This window comes from Phascolarctos cinereus, unplaced genomic scaffold, assembly GCF_003287225.1.
Source record: "Phascolarctos cinereus isolate Bilbo 61053 unplaced genomic scaffold, phaCin_HiC Scaffold_3;HRSCAF=262, whole genome shotgun sequence".
NCBI lineage: Eukaryota > Metazoa > Chordata > Mammalia > Diprotodontia > Phascolarctidae > Phascolarctos > Phascolarctos cinereus.
Genome location: NW_027555736.1, coordinates 79042473 through 79061148, shown reverse-complemented (window position 1 = coordinate 79061148; position 18676 = coordinate 79042473). Strand labels below are relative to the sequence as shown.

General features: G+C 38.2%; 1 protein-coding gene across 1 annotated transcript in view; it reads right to left on the bottom strand.

Moving 5' to 3' along the window:
- Positions 1-18676, bottom strand: part of MYOF (myoferlin) — a 158406-nt gene that overhangs the window by 125299 nt on the left and 14431 nt on the right. Inside the window, 2 exon segments of the mRNA XM_020964136.2 lie at positions 488-579; positions 6410-6465. Of these exon segments, the coding sequence (XP_020819795.1) occupies positions 488-579; positions 6410-6465 (148 nt within the window).

The following is an 18676-nucleotide window of genomic DNA, read 5'->3' as shown; positions in this document are numbered from 1 at the left end:
AGGAAAGGGATAGCCATGCTCTGGGAAACCAATCTGCCAGTGCAAGGGGAGTTGGGAAAATGAACCCCAGAGCTTGCCCTACATTCAGAAAAGATACACATCTCAAGGCATTGGTAGGATTTCCCAGTGAGGATCCAACAAACAACTGAAAATTGGATGAGAGATGCTCTGAGAGGTCAAACATGGAGACAAAGTTTTTCTACATATGAGCCAGTGAATCAAAACAACCAAATCTTTTGGTCCTGTCCAATTTACCAGGATTCACACAAACTAGAACCATCGTATTAAGTGATTAATATGCACCTATATTGGACCCGTGTACGATACACTGTGTTCATACAGTGATCTGCACTAACATTGAAACTGAAAATTTCAATCAAATTGACATTTTTTTGAAAATTGAACATTTTTACTGCTTAATATTAAATATATTACTTTTATAAAAACATGATGGTAGCACAAATAAAATGGCAGAAAAGCAACCTACTTATTTTGTCCAATTGTCTCGAAATCTTTCACAGTAATGCCGAGAGTAGATGAAAAGTCCAAAGGTATACCCTTCAAGTCAAATTCAAATATCTGTGCACAGAAAAGTTTTTTTAAGTAAGTTAGATTATTTAAGGGATGAGAAAGATTAACTGTAACAATGTAACAAATCATATAACTATTTTCACAAGTGATAATTTTGTGAACTACTTGAAATTCTTACCAAGGTATGACACAGAAGTGACTGAATCCTAAATATGTTAATTTTTTTTTGTTTTCCTTGAGATACTTTGAACATAAGCAAATTAACAGTCCAAGTTATCCACTACTATATACTCAAGTTGCAGGACATTCAAACTGAAGAAGACTTGGGGAAAAACAAATAGGATCTTGGGCTATTTAAAGATTTGTGATATGGAAAAGGGAGAAAAGTAATTCTGTGTGGCCCCAAGGGTTAGACCTAGAACCAATTAATGCAAAAATGGAGGTAGGGGGAGGGTAGATTTCGACTCAGTATAAGGAAAACCTTCCAAATAGTCTTAGAACTATTCAAAAGTGGAATGGACTTTGCCTGAAGATAGTAAGTCATCCATCACTGAAATTCTTACAACAGACAAGGGATAACCAGTTGTTGAATTTCTCTAGAGGAAATCCATGCTTTAAAGAGCTAGATGACCTCTAGTCTCTTTCAGCTCTAAGATTCTATAATTTCACATTTTCTCATGTAATGATTTTACTTTGAAAAAGGTGATATGAAAATATCTTTAAAAATTGAAAATTGTCAGTGGTGAAAATAAAATTTTAACAGTTTATACAATGAAAGGAAAGATTAGAGCACTATGTTTCTGGCTCATAGCATCCAAGATATTCAACAAACTAAGTAGCCAGAATACCTAATAGAGTTCCCCAACTCTTGTCATATTTGGGTGTGAGTGTGAATAGGCAGGAGCCATGAATGTGGGAAGAGATACATGTTAGAGCACAAAAAGCAGGTCAATAACTGAGATATTTTATTTCAAAATAAAAATAACCCAAAGCATATATGGGACTGTCACCCATTGCCAAAGGATCTGCCTTTTTTGCCTCTCTTTTAAATGGTTCACTGTCAACTTCTATCTCATATCTATCCTTCCAGGATTGGTGATTTCATAATTTGGGAATGAGTATTGATGTAGATCATAACCCCTCCATGATTTGTTCAATAAATGTTAAGAGTTGCTGTGGATGACAAATTCATTGACCTCAAACCAATCTGGCAACGAACCTGTGAAAATCTGATCCTAGACCACAGACATGAAGTTCAGCATTGGCCACCTACTAGAACAGCTTGGTAGAACCTTCCAAGCTCGTGCCTGCAAAACCTTCAATGAATTCAGGATTCACCTCCACAATCCAATGAGGTATCAGATTACAAACTGAGAGAATGTCATTTTTCCTGATGATGGGAAATGGCTCCCATAGCTCATTTTGGAGTACAACCACAAACCAGAATGTTGGAAGAAAGAATTTCACTTTCTTTTTTTTTCTATCTATAGAGTCTCAATTATAATATTATAATTAGAAATTCACTTCATAAATGTGCTAATTAAAATACATTTCTTTTAGGAACTAATTGCAATATGCTCCCACAATATGTACATGGTACAGAGTGAGCAGGTGTGTATATACCCTGAAATTTTGTCCGTTACAAGATCAGTCTGCAGATGGCCAGGTGAACTCTGAGCAGATTTGGACAACCACTTATAGGCAGTTATTAAAAATCAAAAGCAGTGCCAACATATTTTCAAAATGGTAAATAGTAATACTAATGTTAAGTTTTCCTGACCCAGAACAATGAACTCACACAGCTAAGTAACAGCATTAAGTTGCCAGCTTTAAAACTGGCAATTGTTACTACTTAAAATGTTTTTTGGTTATTTGGAGATTGTTTTTCCTTCTTGGGGACAGTGTGAAGAGGTTCTCAGATCCTCTAAGCTGGATGTAAATTTGTAGAGGGGAGGTTTAAGCACATATGTAAATTAGCTTAAAATCATAAAGTCATTCATTATTGCTTTTCTCAATGAATATTCCTTTTTATTTTCACAGACTCACAGATTTATAGCCAGAAGTGATCTTAAAAATCATCTGGTCCAAATCCCTCATTTTACAGACAAAAAAACTGAAGTTCAAAAAGGTGAATGGTCTCACAGAGCCTTGATTCAAATTGAGGTCCTTTGAATTCACATCCAGCAGTCCTAATTAGTTCCTAATTCTCTACTGTGTCACCTGTCCTTAAAAAAAATCAAGTTGTTAAAAGTAGAGAAAGACCTAGTCAGTACACAGAGCCCAATTCTGTAAATAATCAAAGATTTAGAGCTGGAAAAGATCTTCTAGGTCATCTAGTCAAATTTTTTTTTTTGGCTTTACAGATGAAGACACTGAGGACCTGAGAGTTAAGAGATTTGCCTAAAGTTACAAAGGCACAAAATGACAGAGCCAGAATTCAAAGCCAGGTCCATTGACTGCAAATCCAATGTTCTGTCTGCTATACCAAGCTATTTTCAATAGCCTATACCATTTTTTGGGGGACCGGTCTAGGGGATGAGGAGTAGAGAGGTGGATCTGGACTTTGATTTTGTTGGTATAGACAACTCCCAGATACAAACTGGCAAGTCCTAACTCATAACTTAGCATCTTGGAGAGTTTCCTGGAGCACTGAGAGAGAGGTTAGGTGATTTGCCCAAGGTCACACTACCAGAGGGTACCAAAGAGAGGACTTGAACCCAGGTCTTCATGACTCCAATGCCAGCTAAAACACCATTCTGCCTCTCCATATTTGTTAAATACACTAACATAATTCATTCAGAATGCAATATATAAATATTTCTTGATTATCTATATCTATATCTATCTATCTATCTATCTATCTATCTATATACATATATATATACAAAATAGATACTGCCAAATAAAACCATTTGTCAAATGATTGCAGATTGTTAATTTTGGAGATGATCTTATATAGTATTCTTCATCCTAGATTAGCTTTACCCCATTTTCAAGTATATTCCTGGGCTGCCTCCCCTCCTCCTTACTGCTTACTCAATGAATGCTAATGGAAAAGCAAAATAATTTCAATGTTGATTAAGCAAAACAATTAAGAACATACATCAGCTACAAAGATTACTTTATAATTCATTCCAACACCAAATAGTCAGTCAACCAATGAACATTTATTTAAGGTCCACTATGTTCCAGAAATCATGCTAAGCCCTGAGAAAATAGCAATCACTTTCAGATTATTTGCTATGTTCCATCACCTACACCACTATCTCCTCTCCATTATTTTCCTTCTGGGTTGGAGAATTGAGTTCTGCACATAGTAGATATATGTTGAATTGAATACTATGGATAAAGAGAGTCAATTATGAATTTGGAGAGAGAATCACATGTTATTATGTTCAAACCAAGTAAAGGCAATTGTTAGAGGGAGGCAGGGAACAATTAGATAAATTCATGAATTAAAGTTCTCTATGCAGTTCTATTATGCAGGATAATCCTTCGTTGTCTCAAGACAGTCTCTTTCCCTTGATGACAACAGTAGGTGTTAGTTTGCTTTGGCTGTCAAGTTCTGTAGGGATCCAGAGGCTCCCTTAAAACATGCTTCTAGGTTTTGTTCTAAATATGGGATGTTCAGATGTTCTTTTCTAGTCTGAAATGTTGGTGCCATTCTACTCTACAGCTTTCCTAGCCCTCTTAGATCATGTCCTAGTCCATGGCTCCCTGGACAAGGAAGGCTTTTTAACATTCTAACCCTCAAAGATTCATTGAATTTTAGATTGCACTGCAGTGACCATGAGGACACCACCTTTGCCCCATTCTTTGGAGTCTATGGCACCATAATACTTAAAATCTTGCTCCCTTCCCCACCTCCATCAGTTTCTCTCATCTATTCATTTTGCCTGAAGGCTATTCTGTATCTTCTTGAGATGAGGCTTCTTTGCCTATAGTTCTTAGCTGGTCTCAAAGGCAAGCACTATCTTTCTCTGGGGCCCTTCTTTATTGCATCATCCATCTCTCTTCAGTGTTGATTCCCTGTTTCTTTTAGTTTCAAAGCTTATGTTTCCTTATGGTTTTCTATCTAATTCTTTCTTCTTGCCTATAGCACACCCCTAAGTTTCAGGTCATATGAAGAGTTAAGATAAACTGACCGTTTCTGAGCTCAATGAATAATCAAGAGAATGAATCATAAGATTATTTTTATTGTTAATTATTTCAAGTAGTTTTTTAGTTGATTCTCTAAGATTCTCTAAGTATGCCATCACATCATCTGAAAAGAGTGATAGTTTTTTTCCTCATTGCCTGTTCTAATTCCTTCAATTTCTTTTTCTTCTCATCACTATAGATAACATTTCTGGTACAATATTGAATACTAGTGATGATAATGGGCATCCTTGCTTCACTCCTCCTGATCTTACTGGGAAGTGTTCTAGCTTATCCCCATTACAGATAAGGTTTGCTGATGGTTTTAGATAGACACTACTTAATAAGATTATTTTTGTCATAGATTTTATTTCTAATAAATCTGGCCTCTTATCACAAGTTCTGATCACTTCCCCAGGTTATCTTTAGGGGATATTATTCAGCTGTATTGTAGGGGAGGAATCTCCTAAAATCCTATCATTACGGTTTTATCAAATCCCCCATATCTTTAAAAGTACAGCAAGTGGTCAACAGAGCTAGAATTAGAAATCATTGAACCCAGAACAATTAGTTGAGGGATAGGAAGGGACATGGTCATGGTGGCACAGAAGTCAGTCTAATTATGAGTACAGTCATACAGGGGTGGCCTGTTTACCACAGCATCTGGATGAAGCTTCAATGGGAATTTAGGGACAAGGCCTGGAGAAAGGGATGCCATGGCTAAGATAGAGTAGTAGCAATAGAGGCCCAGAAAGAAATCCCACTGTGATATAAGGTTGGTGAAGAATCACTAGGTAAGGCACAGGGATGGCAGTTATAGTGTGGAGCAAGTGACTCCTGGATGTCAGCATCTGAGGGGCAAATCCCTCATCTCCCCATGCAGACCAAGGGGTGGAAAGGTTGTTTCTTCACAACCTTGCCAATTTTTGACAGGTACTTATATCTTCATAAATACAGATGACTTTTAATCTAAATGAGTTATTAGAGCTGGCAATAGAAATGTTAACCAAGACCTTAATCGATGAACGAGTTACACCTTCTGCAAAGCTGACATTAGTCCCCTTAGGTTATCCATGCCCATATCAATGTGCCTGATTCTCCTTTTCCATTTATGTAGGCAGCTAGGTAGTACCCTGGATAGAACAGTGAACCTGAAGTTAAAAAGGGTTGAGTTCAAATGTGGTCTCACACACTAGCAATGAGACTTGGGCAAATCACTTAACCTGTATCTGCCTTGATTTCTCCAACTATAAATATTGGGGTAATAATAGCATCTACCTCTAAGAGTTTTGGTGAGGACAAAAAAAAAGAATACCATGTAAATCTTAAAGCACTATGTAAATTGTTGTTATTATTACTACCAAAAGGAGCCCTACAAAGGAAGGGACCCACAAAACTTCCCCCTATGCACTGGTAGGGCAGGGTGCACTGCTCTGATTCTCCCCTCAGACTGAACCCTCCCTATGTTTTGAACAGAAAAGCATACACCTGGAGATGGCAGAAGCTTCCACATGGCACCAGTGTGTAGAGAAGCCTTAGAGCAAGCCCTTAGGGTCTTGATTACTCTACTTGGAGGATAACTGGGAAGCTACAAGAATCAAGTACTAGAGAATTGCTCTGCTCCTTCTGCAAATGAAGAGGGAGAGGGCAGTACAGATTCTTCAATTCCACAACTAGTTTCTGATCCACAGGAGAATTAGGTGCTGAATCTATTTTAACAAAGATTAAGCTAAAAAGTCACCTCATTCCAGATAGGGTTGAGTTCATTATCAATTTTCTTTGTTTTCTTCTTCTCATCTGCAAATTAAAAAATGAAATATATCAATCAACCAGGAAATGTATGAAGTAACCATAAAAATAAGTAAATAAATGCATTAGCCAATCATCAATTAATGAAATATATTAATCAACCATTATTGAGAATGCTTGTGGATTGATTAATTGATTTAGCCCAGACATGTCATCCCTGTTGTCTACATGTTGCTAAAGAAGGTGAGATTTCCCAGGAGCAAGGACTGCCATGTCTTTCTTTGTATCCTCAGTGCTTAACACAGTGCCTGCCACAAAGTAGGCACTTCATAAATGCTCATTGACTGACTAATGTGATGGAGAGTCACACATACAAACACATGGATGCTCCACATTTCCGATGTACATTCACATTGACACAAAGTGACTGGGATTTTCCAGAAGAGGTAGTGTAACACTAAACTAGAGGGGAGGAAAGCCCTTTTAGATTCTCTTCATTTCCAGTCCATTTCATCCAACTCACATGCAAGTCAAGACATCACCCTCATGATGTCACTGGTCCTTTTCAAGAATGAGGGACAACAACTTCATCAAAGACACAAATTCCCTCTTTTCCACTGACAGGTGACTACAAACTTTTGTGGCATATTCATGAATCCCCCTCAAATGAAAACAAGACGGCTTACCTTCTTTCTATTCTAGCTGGTAGTATTTATTAAATGATTTTGTACAGAATCATAGAATGTCAGTGAACCTGGAAAGATCATCTAGGTCAGTCCTCTCTTTATAGCTAGAAAAACAGAATCCCTGAGAGGCGATACAACTTGCCCCAATGTCATGCAGCTATTTAGTAAAGAACTTGAATGAGAATCCATTTCTTTGGACTTTTTTTTTAAATTTTCAGGCAATTGGGGTTAAGTGACTTGCCCAGGGTCACACAGCTAGTAAGTGTCAAGTGTTTGGTCTGAGGCCAGATTTGAACTCAGGTCTTCCTGACTTCAGGGCCGGTGCTCTATCCACTGTGTCACCTAGCTGCCCCTCTTTGGACTTCTAATAGAAAATATTCCCCATTTCAATTCAAATGTAGCCATGTACTGCAAAGCTATCACAAGCTGGTGACTCAGAAATGCCTCACTTGGATGCTACAGGTCCCTTGTGCACATCATTGTGGAATCATGGAATCCCTGAGCTGGAAAGGACCTCCCACCTGACCCCAAATAGGAATCCCTTTTATACCACCCCCAACAAGGGTTCATTCAGCCTTTGCTTGCAAGCACAAAATCTCTACAATCTTTTCTTCATTCTTAACTCTGTGATGAAATTTCTCTTTTCATATTTTAGAGATTACTAAACAATTCCTGAGTAGAGTTTCCTTTGTTCTAGTGTGATCTGAATGTCCCATTTCCATGTATTTTTCTAATACAAAGATAAGCATTAAGCCTAATCATATCACTTTGTCTATCCATTTGCATTCTTCTAAGGGCTTAACATAACAATTCTATGACTCATTATCTTTACTTTACTAAGTATTAACTTTTGCACTTGCCTTGAGACCGAACATTCTAAACTAGCCTCTGAAGTTCAATATGACCCACAAATCATCAATTTATGTCTAAGTGCATAGTGTTTATTTTCTGAGTTTGAGCCTGCTGTGTGACCTACAGAACCCCAGTCACTGGCCTTGTTGTTTTGACCAGGTAGGGCTTTCCTAGAACTTATCTTGGTATGTTCGTGTTGACTATTCCTCTGCCTTACCAAACCTCAAAACAAACCTCTAAATCTGTGTATTAATTACAATGAAAAAAAATTTGACTCTTGAGATAAGTGAATAAAACTATGTCAAAGGAAAAGAGTATTTGCTTTAGCATTTCTCTGAGTGGGTTAAATGGCTTCCCTTAGCTGGAAGCATTCTCAGAGATTCCAGTAAAGAACCAGACACATCTACATGGAGCGCATAACACATACTGTGGCACTGCTATCTCTAAAAACTGTCTACTAAAATTTAACCTGCTTTCTCTCCCATATTTTTACAGATGAGGGAACTGAGACTTAAGAAAGTTGAGTGACTTGCCCAAGACAACACTGGTAGCAAGTATCAGAGGTAAGATTCAAAACCAGGTCACTAATCAACAAAAGAACTAAGTCAACAATTCAGACATGGGATGGAGAACAGGGAAGAAATAAGACAAGGACTGAAATAATAGTAGTACAAAGCCGCAGTATCTTGAGCACAGAGGAAAAAGTTCAGTGCCTACTTACATGTTCAGAGCATGACCAACTACCAGGTTAACTTGCTTGATAGCAAGCCAAGTAGCTTCTGGCCTAAGACACCTTGGCTAAGGATGAAAATAGACCCTCTTCCATTAAACGACACCAGAGTTGGAGGTTAGAATTATAAAAGGGCAGGGAGTCTATGTACATAATTATATCTGATTACCCCAAAATATTTTATTTCTTGCTTTGCTCTTTTCCTGGACTTCCTGGAAGAGTGGCAATGCTAATGGACTAAACTAACCGGACAGAAATCTTTGGGGAGTAACCAACCCTGTTGAAATTGTCCAATAAATTAATTATTCAATAAGCATCAATTAAGTATTCTTGGAGAATAAACACTTGCATGAAGGTGTTTATAATCCTATGGGGGTAGTTCACAATTTACTTGAATCTAATAAATTAAGAATACTCCAACCTAGTGAATATCATAATCAGTGTGTTGGGGCAAAAGGGAGAGAAGTCAGTTAGAGAAAGAGATGACTGCTGCTTAGGTGGGGCTATTATTCACCTTCTACCCTGTTGGAAGCTGGGGAAATGAGACTTCCTCTTGCTTCTCTTGGTACTTCTCTGGCTGGCTCCCAGCTGATTCGTAGGGGCTAGAACAGGCTTCCTGGCCAAGAGAAAGCTACCTCATTCCACCATTAAAAAGTTAGCCTTGATTATTTTGATTTTTAATTAGAATGACATATTGAATATACACTGAATGAAATATTATATTATATTTTCATTGGAAGTCTAGCCTCACATGTAAATTAAGTCAAGCCAAAAAAAATGTTAGAGAGTTATTTTCTTATCAGCGGTTATAAGGTCACATATTTCTATTACTCAGCTATTCAACTCCACTTATGTTTTCTTTAAAGGGTCAAAAGTTGCAGACTACAAACATTAGATTAAATTACAGGAAGCTCTCTCTCCTAGTCCTCACCCCAATTTTATTAAGATGACTCTTTTTATGGAAAGGAACAAAATATTTTCTACATAGAAAATAATAACTGGCTCAGACTTGAGCACATTCAGGACTGAAACACGCTATTTTCCTTAGGGCATTCCCTATTTTCTGATTATCTTACTCAGTGCTATTCTTTCTTTCCTGTAAGGGTCACGATGGAATTGGCTGCCAGGGCCAGTCACCCACCAACCAGTAACTTTCCAAAATCTTAAAAATACGATCGTGCCAATCTGCCAGGCACAGTTGGATGACTAGACCATTTATTATCTCTGCAGTTTGCCTAGGAAACAATGTGTCCAAGTACTTATGAGGAGGCCAGGGAAATTCATGGATACTTAACAATTGAAAGAATCCTGCCAAATACGGTAGAGTAGAAAGTTTGATCTGTTTAATTTGCTGAGCCTTGTTGAAACAGGCATGTGAGAAGGGGGAACCACCATTCTGAAGTCCTCACTACATATACACCCATATTACTACTATGGAAAGAGCTTTGGACTTGGAGTCAGCAAACCTGGGTCCAAATTCTGGTTCTGACATTTACTAGCTATGTGGGCCTGGGAGAATCACATTACTGTCCTCCTCTATAAAATAAGGATAAATACTACTAGCCTTACAGCACTGTTGTGAGGAAAGTGTTACGTAAAACCTATGAGTGCTATAGAAATGTGAGTTGTCGTTAGGTATCTGAGAGGCAGGACAGACAATTCAAATCTCTCACTTTTGTCCAACTCAGTAAAGTTGCTGTAGACTTGACATTTTGTGGTCAGGAAGAAAATTTCTCCTAAATTAATTTTTTTGTTGAAAAATTAAAATGAAATGAGATAGAAGTGATGCCAATTCCATTGAAACTGAACCAAAGGAACTAAGCCTGTCTCCCAGTCCCCTGCAGTGGAGGCAGGAAATAGCTAGGGGTAATTTGGTAAATATTTAGCAACCAGATCTCTAAAAAAAAAAAAGTTTAAAATTTTTAAAAAATTTTAAAATATGCCTGACATACTTTTAAGTTTAATCTACATTATTAACATTTCTCCATCATTTTCTTAAGCCTAGACAATCAATAAAACAAATCAAGCCCTAATTTGTAATGTTTGCCTTTTTCCTAGGTGTAAATAAATGCTCACACTGAAATTTTAACAAGCAGCTCTCCAGGCAGTTAGAGCTCCAACTGTTAAAAATAGTTATCACAAACTTTGCTGAGGACACTCTATTCATTGAAGAAGGTGTATAAAATTGTTCCTCTGGCTCTGCAAAGATGTCATGCAAAATATCTACCTCAGGTTGTAGGACCCTGGGGCGCTGGGCTGGACCAGGGAAAGTGCAAGGGGTGAGCTAACCCTAATATGTAGATGCCTACATGTCATATGTCCCACTTGACTCAGTGGTTCCACTCCACCCCTTCTATAGAGTAGCCCAAGTGCATTTGGCATGAGCCCTTCCCATCCTTGACTGGCAGCTGCCCAAGGGAACAACTTTCCACAGTCGCCAGGCCAGGTTGGTGGAGTGACCACAGGAAAAGGATTGAGGGAAGCTCTTCTCTCATAAGAACCCCAGGAAACATGCTGCCCTTTTAGTTCCAAGAGGAAAAGAAACATAATGCTTTCTAATCTCCAGAAGCACTTTGAAAAATTCAGAACAAGCTGGCATAAACAGTTGTTTTTGATCACTAAAGGGTGATCTTGCCAAACGAGTTCAGGAAGAGAACTTTGGCTGAGCAGCTAATGAAATACACCATGGGCCTATTTGCCCCCCCCCCTTTTTAAACTGTAATTGATAGCACTGATAAAATAGAACACCAAGGAGAGGAGGAGGGCTGATTCACCACATCACTTCCCTATCACTTGGAGTCTTGCTGAGCCGAGGCAATGCCCTAGGTTAAAAATTTTTTAAAAGCTAGTTTTCTGCTGAAATTACTTTTGTCAGAAAATATTCTTCTCCTTAACCTCCTACTACAGGACCTAAGATGTACTGGTGATGTCCAAGCTCCAAAGAAATTCCTTGATTTCTGATTTCTCAAGTATAAGCATGCTCAGGTTCAGGACAAGCAGTGTCTCTCCCAGAGGCACAAGACTACAAATTAAGAAGCCTAACTTCTATCCTCAGACTCATACCTAACAAGCTGGGTGATTTAGAACATGTTATTAAATTCTGTGTACCTCAGTTTCCATATCTGTAAGAGATGGATCTAATGCATTGAAACTTCGCTATACACTTAGACCTCAGCACTTGAAGGATCCATGATTCCCTCCTGTTCATAGTCCCTCTACAGGTATGAATCACCACCCCTCCATAACTTCATAGATGGTCTTCAAATATTATTTTGTTCAATCATTTCAGCCACGTCTGACTTCTCAACCCTATTTGGAGTTTCCCTGGCAAAGATAATGGAGAGATTTGCTATTTCCTTCTCCAGCTCATTATACAGATGAGGAACTGAGATAGACAGAAGTTTAGTGACTTGCCCAGGGTCACACAGCTACTAAGTGTCTGAGGCCAGATTTGAACTCAAGAAGATTGGTCTTCTTGACTCCAGGCCTGGCATTCTATCCACTGCACTTCCTAGTTGGCCCTTTTCAAATATTGCTGCTGCTAAAATATTCATAACCCAGCTGCCTGCCTGGTGATGGGTCTCTCTGGATTTAGGTAGGCTGGTCCTTGGAGGACAGACATGCCATTTGGTCACCAAGCTTAAACTTTTACTGGCATTCATTAAGAAACCAGAGTTACTCTCACACCACAGTGAGGCAGTGAAAGAAAACTTGAGGCCTAGCACCAACTACACATCAGCAGAAGCATTAACAATCATAATAATTCACATTTTTGCAGCGCTTTACCATTTACAAAGCATTTTTCTCACAATAATCCCATGAGGAAGGTAGCAGGAGTATTTATTATTATTATTATTATTATTATTATTATTATATTATTATTATCATTATTATTATTATTATCATTATTATTATTATTATTATCATTATTATTATTATTATTTTATCTCCGTGGAAGCAAGAAATGAAGCATCTAACCCACAAAAGCGGATCTAGAAGCAAGGATAGGAAGCCAGGGATGCCAATCCCCAATCCAGCACCTTTTAGGAAATACTTGTAGATCACTGTTTTTTAATGTACTCAGGGAGCCAGTGAATAGAAGAGAGATCTAGTTAGATAAAGACTTTATAGGAAAGTAGAGACTATATCGTAAACATGAATGAAATTAATATACTGGTTATGCATTATTGATGGAGCTATAAATTTATACAATCATTCCAGAGAGCAGTTTGGAATCATACAAAGTGGCTAAAATGCTCGTACTCTTTGACCCAGAGATTTCACTGCTATGCAAATACTCAAGGAGGTCATTGATAAAAAGAAAGGTTGGATATGTAGCACACGACAATATTTACAGTAGCACTTTTTGTGGTAGCAAAGAACTGGAAAAAAAAGTACATGTCCATTGATTGGTTAATTAGGAAAAAGACATCGTGACACATTAATGTAATGAGGCATTGTAGTGTAATAAGAAACAAAGAATATGGTGAATGCAAAGAAACGTGGAAAGACTTACATGAATTAATGAAGAATGAAGTAAGCAGTGCCACAAAAATTACAGATGCATTGAGTACAATGTAGGGAAGAATGATGGCCACAGAACAAACAAAAATAGATGTTGTGAAATTACAAAGAATGAGCTTGGCGCCAAAGAAGAGAGACTCAGTTTCCTCAATTATAAAATAAGAAGGTTGGACCACATGGCCTCTAAAGTTCCTCCCAGCTCTAAATCTATGATCTTGTGGACATAAAAAGGGCACTTAGAGGAGGGGGAATATTGGACGGGGGAAGATAATTAGTCTGTCTCGGACATGTTGAATTTGACACATCCAGGTGGTGATGTCCAGCAAGCAATTGGCAGTGTGGGACTAGAATTCAGGAGAGATCTGGGCTGAATTTATAGTTTTAGAAGTAATGTGTGTAGAGGGAAGAATTGAACCACGAGGAAGAGATTAGCTCTCCAAGGGATAGAGTGTTAGAAGACAAGAAAATACAGCCCAAAACAGACCTTAAGGGATACCCAGGCTTAGCAGGTAGGAAAAGCTGAAGACACAGCAAAAGGAGGCTAGGAAGGAATGGTCAAATAAGAGAGAACAGTATTATAGAACCCAAGAGAAGTGAGAGTATGCAGGAGGAAGACATGGTTGATGGTGTCAAATGAAGTCAAGAAGTCAAAGCTGTGAGAAAAGACCATGGGATTTAGCAGTTAAGATATTACTGGTAACCACTGAGGGCAGTTTCAGTAGAGTGATGGGGTTGCATTAGGCAGAGAAATGAGTGGGTAGTGAGAAAATAGAAACAGACAGAGTGGAGAGTGCTTTCTAGGAACTTGGCAATGAAATGGAGGAAAGGTATAAAGCAATAGCTTGAGAAGATGGAGGGACTCCATGAACTTTTTCTTTTAAGATTGTGGAAACTCTGAGGATATGTATAGGCAGCAGGAGAAAAAAAACCTGGTGTATAAGGAAAGATTGAAGTGGGGGTGGTACATGAAGGATAAATGGTGTAAGCTTCTGGAAGAGGCAAGAAAGTATGAGATCAAGGCTAAAGACAGGACTATTGGCTTTGACAGTGAGAAATGCTGTATCTTGCATCAGAGATGAGAGAAAAGGACAAGAGAACAGGGAAAGATTTTGAGCTATAGGATAGGGAGTTTGCATTAGATGACCTCAATTTTTCTCAATAAAATAGGAAAGATTATTTTAAGAGAGAGGGACTTACGGGACTTGAGAAGAGAAGTTTGCAAAAGCCACTAGGAGCATAAGAGTCAAACAGGGAATCGCAAAGGGTTGTCACATAGCATGGAGGGCCCAGATGAAGTTATATAGCATGATATGCAGTGCTTCCAGGCAGTTCACTTTTGTGTGATTTCTACTAGCAACATTCATCAACCCATGAGTGCAAAAATTGACTCTGGGGTTGAGGATTGGCAATGCTTAAATACAAAAAGTATGAAAAGGCAAGAGCTTCAGAGATGGAAAGCTATATAGTTGAATGAATAAACTATAGGTTAGACAGTTAAGGGGGGAAATTAAGACCAGACCAGAGTTGATGGACTGGGAGAATAGGAATGAATAAAGAAAAATATGAGATGAGGAAAAGTAGATTATAGGTTTGCCTTGATCATATTCTACCTTGTAGTAAGTGTGTATATTTATGTATATGTATATATGTGTGTATGTATGTAGATGTAAATATAGATTAGATTATAGATTATAATCTGTATAGGTCTAGATTTTATATATGCATATGTGTATGTATTATGTATATGTGTGTGTGTGTGTGTGTGTGTGTGTGTGTGTGTGTGTATCCATCTGCCTATATTATGAGAGACAACATGGCTTAGTAGATACAGAGCTGGTCCTTAAAGCCAAGAAGCCCTGTATTCAAATATCATCTCTGACATATACTAGCTATTTGGCTGTGGGAGAATAATTTAACCACTCAGTGTTCTAGTAGTAAGCTTCTAAGACTATTTAACTTGCTTCTAGAAAAAGTATTCTATACTTGCTGCCTCTCACTCCATTCTTAATTACTTTCAATCTGTCTTCCATTTCTATCCCTCTACTGAAACAGATCTCTTAAAGGACATTAATGACTTTGATCTAATGACCTTAATTTTTACCAGCTCTCTAATAGTAGCTTCTCTGTCTCTTGCTGGCTCCTCATATTGAACTTCTAACCAGGGATTATTGTGAGGTTCAAATGAAATAATGGATGAAAAGCACTTTGCAAACCTTATAATGCTATATAAATGCCAGTTATTATCATAATCACTATTACTATTGTGAAGAATTAAGAAGCTTCTTAGTAAATATGAAAAAGGAGAGTGTAAAAGCTGGCTTGAAGATTAACATTAAAAAAAAACTCTAAGATTTTACCAGATAACCAGATAAGTATCTGGTCCCATCACTTTCTGGCAAATAGAGGGAAAAGAAATAGAAGCAGTGTTAGATATTATGTTCTTGGGTTCAAAGATCACTTGCAGATGGCAACTGCAGCCATGAAATTAAAAATGTTTTGCTCCTTAGAAGGAAAGTTATGGCAAATCTGGACAACATACTAAAAAAGCAGACATCAACTTGCCAACAAAGGTCCATAAAGCCAAAGCTATGGCTTTTCCAGTAGTAATGTAAGGCTGTGAGAGTTGAAATAAAAGGAAAGCTGAGCTCCACAGAATGGACACTTTCAAAGTGTGGTGCTGGGAGGGAAAAAAAACTTTTGAGGGTCCCTTCGACAGCAAGGAGACCAAATCAGTCAATATTGAAAGAAATTGACTGTGACTGTTCATTTGGAAGGACAAGTACTTAAGTTGAAGCTTAAATATTTTGGCTACATAATGAGAAGACAGGACTCATTGGAAAAGATCCTAATGTTGGGAAATACTGAAGGCAAAATGAAAGGGGGCAGCAGAGGATGAGATGGATGGATGGATCGTGTCATGGAAATAATAAATAAAAGCCTGGACAGACTTCAGGAGATACTGGAAGACAGAAGGGTCTGGCATGCCATGGGGACATGAAGAACAGGACACAACTGAATGACTGAACAACAATTATTATTATTATTAGGCCAGTTACCAGACCTCCAATCTAGCAAAGACTTGATTCTCTGAGATTTCTACTGAGCTCCAGCTGAGCTCAAGCAATGTATATAGAGCAATTAAAGATGTGCTGGTAAATGTTTAACAACCAGGCTTCAATCTGCATTATTAACACTTTTAAACCTAAAAATTAACAAAACAATGAGTCAATTCCTGATTTGCAGCAAGCTTCTTTCTGAGGTGTAAATATTCATACTGAACATGTAACTATCAGCTCAACTGATATGGTCTCCTGGCTGTTCTAACCCACTTCTCCCTCAGATTCCATGACAGTGAATTCTCATTCTTCTCTCTGAGTACTCCCCTGCTTCTTTTCCTTCCCATTAAAGGTGTGTGTCCCCCAAGGTTCTGTCTCTGGCCCTCTTTTCTTCTTTCTATTACATTCTGATAGCTTCAGCTATGACTCTGTGCAGATAACCTCCAAATCTACATGTTTACCCTTAACTTTTCCTCAGATCTCCAGTCCTATCTATACAATTTAGCACACATTTCCTCTTGGATATCCCATCAGCATCTGAAGCTCTGCATGTCCATAATTGAACTCATCATCTTTCCCCCTAACCCTGATTCCCCTCCCAACAACTCTATTTCTGTGGGTTATGCCACCACCATCCTCCCACACATCCACGTTCATAAACTTGGGAGTTATTTTTGACTCTTCACCCCACCACCCACATCCAATCAGCTGCCAAATCCTATCTGTTCTATCTCCTAAATATCTTGTGTTTCTCTCCTCTTCTGCACTGTTACTACAATCATCTTTGATCACCTCAATTGTTAGAATAGCTTCATAGTTGATCTCCCCACCTCTAGTCTCTCCTCTTTCCAATTCATCCTTTACACAACTACGTGAGTCATCCCCCCAATCTAACCAAATCATTTCTCTAGTAAAAAGCAGAACAAAACAAACAAAAAATTTCACCAGCACTCTATTGATTTGCTGATAAAAAATAATACTGTGAACTCTTGATCCTGGAATTCAAGGCCATTTATGATTTGGCTCTAATTTTCCTCTCCATCCTTATTTCCCTTTATATACTATATATACATTCTTTGAGCAGCTAGGTGATGGACAGAGACTGTAGTTAGGAAGTTCCTTCCTGAGTTCAATCTGGCCTCAGACACCCCTAGGTGGGTGACCCTGGGCAAGTCACTTAACCCTGTTTGCCTCAGTTCCCTCATCTGTAAAATAAACTGAAGAAATGAGGAACTACTCCACTATCTTTGCCAAGAAAACCCCAAATGGGGTCACAAAGAGTGACACAACTGAACAACAACCGTACATTTCCAGCCAAACTAGACTACTTTGTCTCTCCTGCTTGCAATGGGCTCCCTTCCATTTCCATCTGTTGAAGTTCCTCCCTTTCTCAAAGGCCCTTGTTCATCTCTCCCTCCCCCCTGCTCCAGCTGAAAGATAATAAGTTCATAGTATTTGTGGCTAGAAGGACCTTCAAGATAATCAAATTCAACACTGTACTTCTTCCCACTCCCATATTTTACTGAAAGAAGACTGAAGTTTATGAAGGTTAAATGACTTGCCTGAGATCATACAAGTAGCAAGACTAGATTGGTGCCCAAAGTTCTTTCCACCATGCCACAATCTCTTCCTTCCTCAAATTTTCCATTGAATTTTGTATGGGTTTACAGTTATATCATTGTCCTCTGTATTATAGTTTTTTGCATACTTCTTTCCCTCATTAGATTGGAAGTTTCTTGAAAGCAAGGTCTGTGTCATGTGTATTTTTGTATTCCCAAAGTCAGTACAATACCTTCACATAGGAGGCATATAATAAATTGTAATGGAATTAAATAAATGTTTGCTGAATTGAATTGAATTTGAAAGATAACAACCCTGTGTTTTATTCTTACAAAATTCCAACCAACTTGACTCATTTTTTCCACTTTTTGGTTTAATCGAATCAATGGGTCATATTGACCGTATACGACTATAGCCAGTAGTAGAGAAAAGAAAAAGAGACAGGAGTATGGAGTAGACAAGCAGGTGAAGAGAAAGAAGTGGGAAGAAGAGCATATGATGAAGACTATGGGGAGAATTTCTTAATTTAAAAGTTGTACTGTATGACAAGAGGCAGCATGGTATCATAGCAGATAGAATGCTAGGCTTAGAGTCAGGAAGACCCAAACTGACATCTCATCTCAAATATTTACTAGCTATAGTTTCCTCTGAGTGATCATGGACAAGTCCATGTACCTCTAGGTGTCTCAGGCAAGATTCCCTAGTATGCATCTCCTGCATTATAAATGGGATGTAATCTATGTTGATAGAGGATTCCCCATACCACACCAGAAGTTCTCTGCTCTGAGGAAATCAGATCATGAAAAAAGCAAACCAGAGAACTGATGAACAATAAATAGTAGCATCATCTT